General features: G+C 40.6%; 2 protein-coding genes across 7 annotated transcripts in view; both read right to left on the bottom strand.

Annotated features, from left to right (window-relative positions):
- Positions 1-1,706: 1,706 nt before the first annotated feature.
- Positions 1,707-7,154, bottom strand: LOC112629957 (cytochrome b-c1 complex subunit 7). Of its 4 annotated transcripts, none has more exons than XM_025393848.1 (5): positions 7,032-7,111; positions 4,321-4,392; positions 2,988-3,154; positions 2,580-2,716; positions 1,707-2,333 (listed from the first exon to the last, which is right to left on the bottom strand). In XM_025393848.1, the coding sequence occupies exons 1-5, from the start codon at positions 7,048-7,050 to the stop codon at positions 2,306-2,308; spliced, it is 423 nt and encodes a 140-aa protein (XP_025249633.1). In that variant the 5' UTR covers positions 7,051-7,111; the 3' UTR covers positions 1,707-2,305. The 4 variants fall into 4 exon arrangements, 3 of the variants coding, with proteins under 3 accessions (XP_025249633.1, XP_025249632.1, XP_025249634.1); XR_003120777.1 differs by lacking the exon at positions 2,580-2,716 and adding an exon at positions 5,576-5,689 and having other exon boundaries at positions 2,131-2,333; positions 7,032-7,062; XM_025393847.1 differs by having other exon boundaries at positions 1,707-2,716.
- Positions 7,155-10,936: 3,782 nt separating this feature from the next.
- Positions 10,937-12,338, bottom strand: part of MTERF3 (mitochondrial transcription termination factor 3) — a 24,042-nt gene continuing 22,640 nt past the window's right edge. For all 3 annotated transcript variants that reach the window (XM_025394073.1, XM_025394070.1, XM_025394072.1), the window contains exon 8: positions 10,937-11,204. In XM_025394073.1, coding sequence (XP_025249858.1) covers positions 11,010-11,204 — 195 coding nt within the window. In that variant the 3' untranslated portion in view covers positions 10,937-11,009. The remainder of the gene's footprint in view (positions 11,205-12,338) is intronic.

Consider the following 12,338-nt stretch of genomic DNA (forward strand, 5'->3'; position numbering starts at 1 on the left):
AATCTGGAAACATAGAATAGGCATACACTTTGGCTTTAGGAAGAACTCTTACAAAATCAGAGGTTGCCCTATGTAATACCACACTTTTTTTTTTTTTTTTTTTTTTTTTTTTGAGACGGAGTCTCACTGTGTCTCCCAGGCTGGAGTGCAGTGGCGCGATCTCGGCTCACTGCAAGCTCCGCCCCCCGGGTTCACGCCATTCTCCCGCCTCAGCCTCCCAAGTAGCTGGGACTACAGGCGCCCGCTACCGCGCCCGGCTAGTTTTTTGTATTTTTAGTAGAGATGGGGTTTCACCATGTTAGCCAGGATAGTCTCGATCTCCTGACCTTGTGATCCACCCGCCTCGGCCTCCCAAAGTGCTGGGATTACAGGCTTGAGCCACCGCGCCCGGCCAATACCACACTTTTTACCTTGAGCAGGTGGATAGCCTGGGGGTTCCTGTTATACCTCAATCTTGGTCACTTCTATTTATTCCCCTGTCCTTCAGCAGTGCCCTTAGGCTTGCTTTAAACATTAACAGCTATTCATAAGCATGGTTTCTAGGGTCAGAGCCCAGCCTCCCTCCACCCACCCGGCTCCCTACACACCTTGACAGTACTCTTTGAGATGCCTCAGTTCTAGTCTCCTTGTAATCGTACATGGTAGATGTCTGAACGAATAGACCAGAGTCCTGCAAAAGTGATCTTGAAATCACAATTAAAAGAGCCTTTGGAGACATCTATTCAGGAAAATTTTCTGAATAGACAAATGCTTTTAAAAGGGGTTCTAGATAGCCCATCTTCTTGGCCTCCTTCTGCAAAGTAGGACATTAAAACTTTGTCACAATGTGACCGGAGCAAAACCATTATCAAGTAATCTTGTTGTCTTGAACCAGACAAAAGAAAATTGACATGATTTAAGGACAGGTTTAGAAAAATAATCTGACTAGCAAAAAACAAACAAACAAACAAAAAAAAACTAGCGGGGGAAGCGGGTTCCTAGGGAATTTAAGAGGCTATTTTAGCAAAAATTTGAAGATGCTCTTCATGATACACACATTTCTCATTGCTTTACAAATTTTAAATGTAACACAAATAAGTTTCTCACACAGTTTTGTTATTTGAAGTAAGGCATTCCTACCACACACAGCAATGACTTGTCCTGGAAAACCAGGGAGGCTGCAGGTGCTACTGTTCCTTCTCTGCTAGCTGTGGCTCCACACTCTCACCTCCACCAAACAAAGCATTTCGGAATTCAGGAGTGGAAATGACAACATTAAATAATTCTAATTTCCTTTTTTTTTTTTTTTTTTTTTTTGGAGACAGAGCCACTGTCGCTCAGGCTGAAGTGCAGTAGTGTGATCTAGGCTCACTGCAATCTCCGCCTCCCGGGGTCAAGCAATTCTGCCTCAGCCTCCCGAGCAGCTGCGATTATAGGTGCCTACCACCACGCCTAGCTAATTTTTTCTATTTTTAGTAGAGACAGGGTTTCAGCGTGTTGGCCAGGCTGGTCTCGAATTCCTTCCTTCAGGTGACCTGCCCGCCTCAGTCTTCCAAAGTGCTGGGATTACAGGCATGACTCACCATGCCAAGCCAATGATTCTAATTTATATTTTAAAAAATTACCCTATGATCTTAAAACTTTTAATTGATTACTATCCAAGCCTTAAACTTCATAACAATTATTTCCAAAGTGGAAAAGTCACTGGGATATGGAGACAAGTATGATTTGTATTTATACTTCCATTTTTCTAATGTCTACTTTTTGTTTTCTAGTATACATGTTAGCACAGGAGTATATATATTACTTAAGCATGCCTATGTTGGGGTGAATACATAATTTATTTTTAAATGATAGGATGCAAAATCAAATCTATTTGGATAGCAGTGAAGAGGCTATTTCTCAATCCTGGCAAACTAGGGGGTGTACTCCCCCTTCTTTTATTCAGTAGCTTCCACAAGGATGTAACTTATGGAAGTTATATCCTTCCATAAACTGATAGGCTATCCAACCAGTGAGGAAAACTGATAAAGTGGCCTCTGAGCTCCAGGTAGCAGCTAAACACGACTAAAAATATCTTGAAAGTTTGGAAAAAAATTTAACAGTAAATGGATTCAGTAGTTATTCAGTGTAAGGTTTGGAATTCAAAAACTCCAGCCATTACAATAGACATTTATTTAAAGTAAAACATCTGCAGACCAAATAATTCTTAAAATTGTTTGTTTCAAGTATAACCATCTTCATAACAGCTGCATTCACAGACTTCAACTACATGATTACTTCTTTGCCCATTCTTCTCTTTCTTTTCTTTCCCGAATAACCTCTTTCAGATACGGTTCAAGGTAGAAATTTTCCTAAAGAATGAATGAAATATTATATGTTACCATTGTGTACTGATATATCCCAAACACTCAACAGGTCTTCGATAACAAGAAAAAGAAAATTACTTTTTAATTTCCAATTTTAGAAAACATATTCTCAACCTAAGAACTATCTGCTTTTTAAAAAGTCAAATCTGTGGTGATAGTGTGGTAAGTTGCTTTGATAGGTTATGAGAGGGAAGTCTTTTTGGGAAGAAAAAGAAATGAGTGTCTACAGGCCTTTGCCTAGTTTCAATGCAGTTCAAGGGGTGAGAGTTTGCTTCACAGAAGCTCTTCTTGGGATCTGGAGGGCCACTCAATGGGATGATCTTTTCATCTAAGTAGGAAGCAGAGTGCAGAGGTAGAACAACAATGACCTGGGTGGCAACAGACCTGGATTTTAGTCCTGGCTCTCTATATTAGATACTTGCTTAGTGATTTCAGAAGAATCATTTCACATATAAGAGTCAATGTGGTTTTCTTCTAAAACGGAAATAACATTTGCTTTATTAACCTCACCAAACTATTGACAGAATATTTATTTGACATGACTCAGAAAACTCTAACACCACGCAAATGAACATGTTTCTCGTTTCTAAAACTCAATCCTTAATGAGCAACATTGTCAGGTAGATAAAGCTGTGCTACCTCTTCATATTTGGTCCACTGCTCTTTAGGCAAGATCTGATGCTTCAGGTTCAGGTCCAGTGCCCTCTTAATTCGAAACATCCTGCCATTATAAAGGTTCTCAGGAAGCCTTCTTATGGCTTCTTTTACGTCTTCATCCTCGTACATTGTATCATCTCGCAATAACCCTATGACAGACGACAAAGTTAGATAGCACATGCATCTCAAAAATCACGTTTTTTTAAAATTAGTAAAATATCTTTATGACTTATAACTTACAACTTTTGGTGAACTATCGAATTCAAATCACTAGGTTCAATGGAAATTCAATGCACTTCATACATTAGGTTGGTGCAAAAGTAATTGCGGTTTTGCCATTAAAAGTAATGAGTTATTACTTGATATAATGGGTTATTTCTTGAACTAGACTATGGAAACAATATATGAGCCTCTTAAAATCCAATGCCACAAAATTCATATTTTATCTAAACCATTTACAAAATATTTTAAATGTTTACTTTGTTTTTAAACACACATTAATAAACCACATCTCTACTTTCTCATAGTTTAAATCTGAGATCAAGGTATTAATGAATCTTAAAATAATAGTATACTAAGGAACCAGTGACTTTTGCTTACACTTTCTTCAAGCTTCAATAGCAAAAGATGAAGTTCATGGCAAATTACAAAGTTCTAAAAAAGCTTAGGAAACATATGATTGCATGGATATGATAAAATTTTAATATTTGAAAAATCTCTACTTTCAGTGTTTATAAAACTTAAAATTTTAAGTGGAATGCTGGGCGCACTGGCGCATACCTGTAATCCCAGCACTTTGGAAGGCAGAGGCAGGTGGATCACCTGAGGTCAGGAGCTCGCCACCAGCCTAACATGGTGAAACCCTGTCTCTACTACATACAAAAAAAATTAGCCAGGCATGGTGGCACACGCCTGTAATTCCCACCTACTCAGGAGGCTGAGGCAGGAGAATCACTTGAGCCCGGGAGGCGGAGGTTGCAGTGAACTGAGATTGCGCCACTGCACTCCAGCCTGGTGACAGAGCAAGACTCTGTCTCAAATAAATAAATAAAATTTTAAGTGGTAGAGTTGGGAGAAGGGGTGTAGAAGGAAAATGTCTTACTACTTAAATCATTACCAAGTCAAACATTTTAGAGGCTTTCATCCCTCTCCTCTCAAAAAAATTTTAAAAAGGAACTGGATTTAACATAATGTGATTTAATTTTAAAATCTTCTGATGTATACAAGAACTGAAATATATTTTGGAACCACAGTAACACTTGTAAAAGCAATACTCTCAGAAAAAAAAGAAAAATTAAAAAGCACAGATGCTTACCCAGTTTATTGAATCCTGCAGCATTGTAATACCATTTTCGAATACCATCCAGCCACTTGCCTGATGCTGAAACTGATCATTGTCACACTGTTAGTTGCTACAATTATACTATATGAACACACTGATGGGCAAGCAACCAGTACTCAGTTATCTTGCTGATGAATGCAAACATAGAAAGAAATTTCCTTTTAAAAGTATATACTATATACAGCAAGAATTTAATCAAAAAAGAATTAGATTTAAAAGAAAAAAGTTTATAAACTGTTGATAAAAATTGCTTATTTTATTTATGAGCAAAAGTGGCTGCAGGAAAATGGTGGCAAGTCATGGAAGAAGAGGGTAAACTCAAACACTGAATGTACAAAAGATCCATAGGTACATCGTGTGCCCTTATGCCTGCCCTGTTACCTTCAGAAATGAAGGGGTGAGAGATAGTAAAAGGACTTGGAAATTTCCATCATTTGTAGTTTCATAAATAGATCACAGGAAATAATTGTAAACTTTTCATTTCAAAGGAGCTGGAGTTGTATGAAAAGAGAGTGAGATTTCAGCATAGGCTGGCAGGTCTAAATGACCCTCATCCTGTAAAAATTTTACTCGACATTACAGTTATTTCATTTGGCTACATTCTTTAAAAATATATGTATTTTGGGGAGGATTTTGATACCATTAGTCATTTAAACATTAATATGGATTAGTAAAAGAAGTCCATTTACCTCCTCCTAAGCAACTAAGTTACCCCCAAGGGAACAGATATTGAAAACGGATGAGAAATGGGTAATTTTAAAATTCTTTGGGCAACAGGGCTGAGTCTGATGAAGTAACCCAGCAGGGTCCAAGTACAGCAGGACCGTACCTGACATTTTAGGAGAGACGTTTTACAAAAGGGGAGGTAGAACAAATTTACATTTTCTTTTAAAATTTTGTCTAGCGTTAGCCCCTTACCAAGGAAGGAAAGCAAACTCTCCTTTCACTCAGCCCTCCTTGCCTGCAAACTCAGTGCACTACAGATTACGTGGCTTCAGCACATCTCCTTGGAAATGAAGTCACGTATAAAACTGCTGCTAGAAAAACAAGTATCAGTCAACAATCTACAAACATACTTGTGGAAGACAGATTATTTTTAACCACCTATCAGTGACTAGAATAATATTCACTAAACACTTATTGTGCACCAAACACTTTCCTATTTGCTTTACCAACATTAGCTGATTTATTTACATGCCTCTTACTACAGCAAGGGAAGCAGACTTACAGAAATGATCCCACCCAAGGTCAGAGTTAGCTAATGGGAGTTGAGATCTGGTTTATGTAGTTCCCAAACACGCACAGAATCAGTGTCTTGAATTTAGTAAGACTCCTTCAATATCTGCTAAATTAATAAAATAATTATTTAAAAAGTCTCCCCCACCCCCAAAAAGCTCAATGTCAATTAGGTTAGCGGATGTTTCTGGCAACCTGATGTTTCCTAACAGCTTCACAATTGCTGGGGTCAGGGAGAAAAGGATCAATATTTTTTAAAAGCTACTCCAACTTGGTTGCATTGCAGTGAGACGAGATTGTGCCACTGCACTCCAGCCTGGGCGACAAAGCAAGACTCCGTCTCAAAAGAAAAAAAAAAAGGCCGGGCGCGGTGGCTCAAGCCTGTAATCCCAGCACTTTGGGAGGCCGAGACGGGCGGATCACGAGGTCAGGAGATCGAGACCATCCTGGCTAACCCGGTGAAACCCGTCTCTATTAAAAAATACAAAAAACTAGCCGGGCGTGGTGGCAGGCGCCTGTAGTCCCAGCTACTCGGGAGGCTGAGGCAGGAGAATGGCGTAAACCCGGGAGGCGGAGCTTGCAGTGAGCTGAGATCCGGCCACTGCACTCCAGCCTGGGCGACAGAGCGAGACTCCGTCTCAAAAAAAAAAAAAAAAAAAAAAAGATACTCCAACTTGTACCGCCAGAGGGCAGAGATTAGCAAAAAAACAAAACAAAACAAAAAAACAAGGAAACCCAACTTAATGTTCAAGTTGTTTTAAATATTCCAGTAATATCTGCATTCTATTCCACAATAAATTTGTTTGAACCTACAATAAATTCAAATTTCTCCAAACCTACTGATCAAGCTGACATTCTAGATAATCCAAGGTTAATGTGAAGCGTCGCTCGTATCCCTTGCTAGACTGTCTCTGATTCACAGTTTGAGAAGCGCGAGGGGTGCAATGAAATTTCCAATTCTACTTCCTTGGGTCACTTTGCCTCAGTTGTCTTATCAGCGTAAACGGGAAATTAATATCTCCCTCGTGGCACTGGCAGGAGAATTTATAGGGCCAATGCACACGATAGAGCACCTGGGTCATAGAAGAAAGCACTGAGCTCATTCTGGTTGAAAGTCATCCACTAGTTATCTTCTTGTGACCTTTAACTTTTCTAAGGCCGAGGGGAAGGACTTCCGAGCACAGGCAGCTGGAACTCCAGGGCTGTTAGAGCCACCGCGGGCACCTTCACAAACAGCGGGTTAACACCCCAACCCTATATAGGCAAGCCCGGCCTGGGAACAACAAACGAGTGGGGAAGCACGTCCTTTTGGCTGGACTGAAGCCGCCACTTTCCCTTCCGCGACAAACTTGGTCACTTACAAAGAAGAGAGAAAACGGAGCGAGCTGCAGCGAAAATAAACGGTGGAGCGCGACGATGCCCGCCAAGAAGACCCCCCAGTCACTTACCCGCCTGCTTGCCAGCCATTTTGACCAGAAAATGAAACCTTGCCTTCTGGGTAAGTCATAGAGGACACGCTGTGCCCAGTCCGCAGGCGCGTTACGCCACATGGCGAACCGAGAAACGCCGCTTGCGCAGGCGCAGTTCTGACGGCTGTCGTTGAGCTCTTGCGTGTGCACTTCTCGGCCAGGGTGAGGCCAATGGAGTAGGCGGGGCATTTTGCGTGCTACATTCCAAGAAGTATTGGTTGTGATGTGATGGGAAGAACACAGGTCAGGAATTAGGAGACCGAGGCTTAAAGCTGGGTTCTGTTACTTGCTGTTAATAGCTATGAGAGCGTGGGCAGTATGAATTCAGCTCTTTGTGCCAGGTAGGAAGCTAAATGTTTTAAGAGCATCGTTTTATTTTCTATTGAAGGACTGATGGATGCACCATCCCAAAAATATATGGAATTGGTACACTGATTATTTCGAGTTGAAAATGTTGGAGAAATTGTAGTTTCAGAAAGGGTTTGATGACCCATCTCTTCCTGCATGCAGCAAGCCGTAAAGTTTCCTCCAGGATTCCTCCGGAGTACCCGTCCCTTACCAGAGGGAGAAAATAGCACCCATCACCAGAGACTGGAAACTGGGAGCTGCTTTGGACCTGAATATACTTTCCGAAATAACCCTTATCTTCCACTAAGTTTACACCCCACCACACCCACGTTTCTCCTAATGACTCCGCAAGAAATTCACTGCCCCTAGCCAGATCCCCTTTCTTCTGATTTGTAGTTCGTGTAAAAAGTATAAAGGCATCTTACATTGGCCACTTCACTCTCTTGTGAGGATCCCCATGCACATGTAAAACTAGTAAAATTAGTATGCTTTTCTCTTGTTAATCTGCCTTGTGTCAATTTGGTTCCTAGATCCAACCAAAGAGCCCACATAAGAGCAAAGGCGTGATCTCTCACTCCCCTACACTGTCATTTAATTCTAAAAGTACTGTCATTATCTCATTGTAGATAGGAGAAAGCTAAAGCTCAGAAAGGTTGAATAACTTGTCCAAGAGGACATGACTAGAAGAGTCCAGGTTCTTCTTCCAGAATCTGAAAATCCAGACGCAAACTTGGGGCTCCTTAATTCTAGGGCCATATGCTACACTACTAATCCAGGAAAGACACCAAGCCTTTCAGGCCTTGGGTTTCTCCAGCTGAAGATCTACATCTAGCTATTTTAGTGGAAGGTTAGGTCAGAAAAGGTTTTGGGTTTTTCGTTTGTTTGGTTGGTTGGTTTTTTTTTTTTTTTTTGGTCACCTCTTTTTTTGTTGTTCAGCCTCTATCACCCAGGCTGAATGGCACAATCTTGGCTCACTGCAACTTCTGCCTCCAGGGTTCAAACGATTCGTGCCTCAGCCTCCTGAGTAGCTGAGACTACAGGTGTACATGCCACCATGCTCGCTAATTTTTGTATTTTTAGTAGAGACAGGGTTTCACCGTGTTGGCCAGGCTGGTATCAAACTCTTGACCTCAAGTGATGCACCCACGTCGGCCTCCCAAAATACTGGATTACAGGCATGAGCCATCATGCCCAGAAGAAAAGGTTTTTAAAGATTAAATCTAAGATGTATTGCAGAATTTGCACATAATTTAAAGACAAAAGAGAAGTATATAGATTTGCTAACTTTTAAGGTCTCAGCCCCAACATGTGAAGTCTTAGGCATAAACATCTAGAGACAGAAAACAATTGGGGGGAACTGGCATGACTGATAGTTGCTGGTGAACTTCTACCATTACTCGGTGATATCTTTTTTCCCCTCAGTTTTAAGCTCAGAGCTGGGACAATATAGAATAGAACCTTGTCTCATCGTAAGTTCAAAAGGTTAGATTTAATGATCTTAGTCACATTCCAGTTCTAAGATTCTATTGATTTTCCTTTTTCTTCTATCTCCGTGCTGCTACAATTCTTCTATTAGTCAGTCCTATATGCAGCACTAAAGCTGATGAATGATCTCTTCTATCTTACACTAGCCAAAGTGAAGTCTGAAAGATGTGAAGAAATGCAATACATATGTACATTGGCACATTGCCCTGCAGAGGGTAGGTACTCAATAAACTCTCCTCCCTTCTACCCTTTACATTTTACTTGCTGGTTACAGGTGAAGGTGACAAGAAAAGACATATCAAAAGATCAGAAACCCAAAATTGTCACAAAACCCAGCTCCTAAGGAATTCAGCTAGAGACTGAATGTTTGCTGGTAGTCATTAATGTTGATTCAAAAACTAATTTTGGTTTTCTTTTCTCCCAGCACAGGATTAGGGATTGCCTTTCTCTGCCCTCAAAGTTAGGCATGGCCATGTGATACTTTAGCCAAGAAAAATGTGATAACTTTTTAAGAGCAATTCTTCACATTCCTTTCCTTTTCCATAGACTGGTAACACTCCAGAAATGATGGAGACAGGATACATCAACCTGTATCACTAAAGATGATGTGGAGCAGAGCCTTTGTGGTCCTAAGAGACATGTATAAGATAAAAACCTTTTGTGGTTTTTCAATCATTTGAGGTTTTAGGATTGTTCATTGTATCAGCACAACTTGCCTATTCTGACTAAGGTTGTTCAGTGGGTTATTCATAAAGGCAAAATGCGGTTGTGAGCCATACAAAGAGAGGACAGGATGGTTCCATGGTGTCCCCAGCTTATTTTTTATTGTTTCCTGTTTGTTGATCTCATCCATTGGAGAACTCCATGAAAGCACCTATCTATGTCACACTCACCACTGTATTCTAGGAACTCAAATGTCGGTTGCATGAATAAAATATGTAACAGGAAAGCCACTATACCTGGCCCTGACCAATTACAAATTTAGTTTTTCATGAGGTTTTTTGAAGGGCATCCAGCACACCACAAAACCCTCAGCACAACAAACTACCCCGAAAGTTAGTGACTTAAAACACTTTCTCCCAATTCTGAATTCAGCTGGGTTGTTCTGCTTAGTGTAGTGTCTGCTAAGGCTGGGACATCCCAGATAACTTCTTCATGCATGTCTGGTACTCAGTTGGCATGGCTGAAAAAGCTGGGGTTTGGCCAGACATCTTTCTCTCCACCTAGTTTCTCCAGCAGAGTAACCAGACTTCTCTATACCATAGCTTAGGGTGCCAAGAGCAAAAGTTCCAAGAGGGCAAGCCCTGATGTGCAAATTCTTATCAAGCCTGTGCTTGACAAATGTCCCCTGGGCCAAATCACATTGGCCCAGAGTCAGTGTGGGAGAGGACTAACTACACAACAGTGCAAATACCAGGTGTGGTTCATGGGGGTTACCAGTGTTAACAGTCTACCCAACCTAGTGATCATAACGCAGACAACTGAAGTTGTGATACTTCGTTTTACAAATAAAAAAGCAAAGACTCAGAGATGAAATCACTTGCCCAGGATAACACGTCATAAACAGAAAACAAATCTTTTTTTACTGGTAATAAGTCAAAGGCTAGTTAAGCCTTTCACTATATCTCATTGCCCCTAATCTTTAAACTCCACTTTCCTTTTCCTGATTCTTAGCCAACTGTGAATATCTGTGTTCAAGAAGTTAACAATGTAGATAATCCAAAATGAAGTGTGCTTTGTGGCATTATCTGAGCTGTAGATATTAGATGACTAATGTAGTATGTGCTCTGGAAACTTGTAACAGTTCAAATGAAATAAAGCCATTTTATAATGAAACCACTTTAAAATCCTCCGTTTTCATCTTCACTAGAATGACAAAGCACCAACTTAAAGTAAACCAACTCTCTCCCTTTCTCTGAACTTGCTGTATTTTCTAAGAAGGAAAAGGTAAACAAGAATTGAGTCACTAGGAACTTGATGAAAAATCTACCACAGTATATGTACCCAAATTTACAGTATCAAATGGTTACCAATATCAGTTGAGACCCGAGGCATTTAAAAATATATTCATTTATTCATACATATATTCACTTTACAACATTGCATTTTCACATACATAAAAATCTAAAGCGTTTTTAAGAATTTATCAAAGTCTTGTACTGATGCTTTGGCAATCTCTTCACAAAATATTTCGTCAGGAATAGATACGAGTTTGTCCAAAGAGATGTAGTTAGGTTTTGCTGGATCATACTGTGCTCTTCCTAAATAGGTAAGAAACAAGTGTCTTTCTTTGATTTTAAACAGCCTTGTATTAAATACCTAGAAAAGAAAAAAAGTTTTTAAAAAACATTGCACATTGGAGGATGAAATATTAAAAAGTTTACTTGGCAAAAATTTTAATAGGTTAACCAATACAAAGTACTAACCACGTGTTCAGTAAGTAGGATAAATGCCAGAGGATTTAAATCCTATATTTTCTGTTAAAAAACAAGAAAAAGGGATTCAAAATCAACATACAAAAAAAAAAAAATAATAATTAAGGGCTATAATGTGGGCAAAGAAGATTGAGTGCTCCAGAGACAGAGGAGAATGTGTTAAAAAAGCAAATCTTCGGCCTGGCGCGGTGGCTCACGCCTGTAGTCCTAGCACTTTGGGAGGCTGAGGCAGGCAGATCATCTGAGGTCAGGAGTTCAAGACAAGCCTGGCCAACATGGCAAAACCCTATCTCTACTAAAAATACAAAAATTAGCTGGGCGTGGTGGTACATGCCTATAATCCCAGCTACTCGGGAGGTTGAGGCAGGAGAATTGGTTGAACCCAGGAGACAGAGGTTGCAGTGAGCCGAGATCCTGCCACCGCACTCCAGCCTGGGCAACAGAATAAGACTCTATCTCAAAAAAAAAAAAAAAAAAAAAAAAAAAAGGGCAAATCTTCAAGCCTTACCCCAAAACTACTTAATCAGCAACTCTGAGAGCTAACTTGAACCAATGTTAGAGATCAAGATGTTATTGTAAAAAAAATGGTAAGATTTCATAATCTGTAACACCTCTCTCTTTTTAAATTCCCACACACCTCCCCTTAACTAGAATCAAAATGAAATGAATCTGACCTCTGCGAGAGCAACTGGGAAAGTATGTCTTACCTGCCTCAAACTAAAACTCCTAAAAACTACAGTGAGCAGCAACTTTAGAAAGGAGTCGGGCCGGGCGCGGTGGCTCAAGCCTGTAATCCCAGCACTTTGGGAGGCCGAGACGGGCGGATCACGAGGTCAGGAGATCGAGACCATCCTGGCTAACACGGTGAAACCCCGTCTCTACTAAAAAAATACAAAAAAACTAGCCGGGCGCGGTGGCGGGCGCCTGTAGTCCCAACTACTCGGGAGGCTGAGGCAGGAGAATGGCGTGAACCCGGGAGGCGGAGCTTGCAGTGAGCTGAGATCCGGCCACTGCACTC

This window comes from Theropithecus gelada, chromosome 8 (genome assembly GCF_003255815.1).
Source record: "Theropithecus gelada isolate Dixy chromosome 8, Tgel_1.0, whole genome shotgun sequence".
NCBI classification, from domain to species: domain Eukaryota; kingdom Metazoa; phylum Chordata; class Mammalia; order Primates; family Cercopithecidae; genus Theropithecus; species Theropithecus gelada.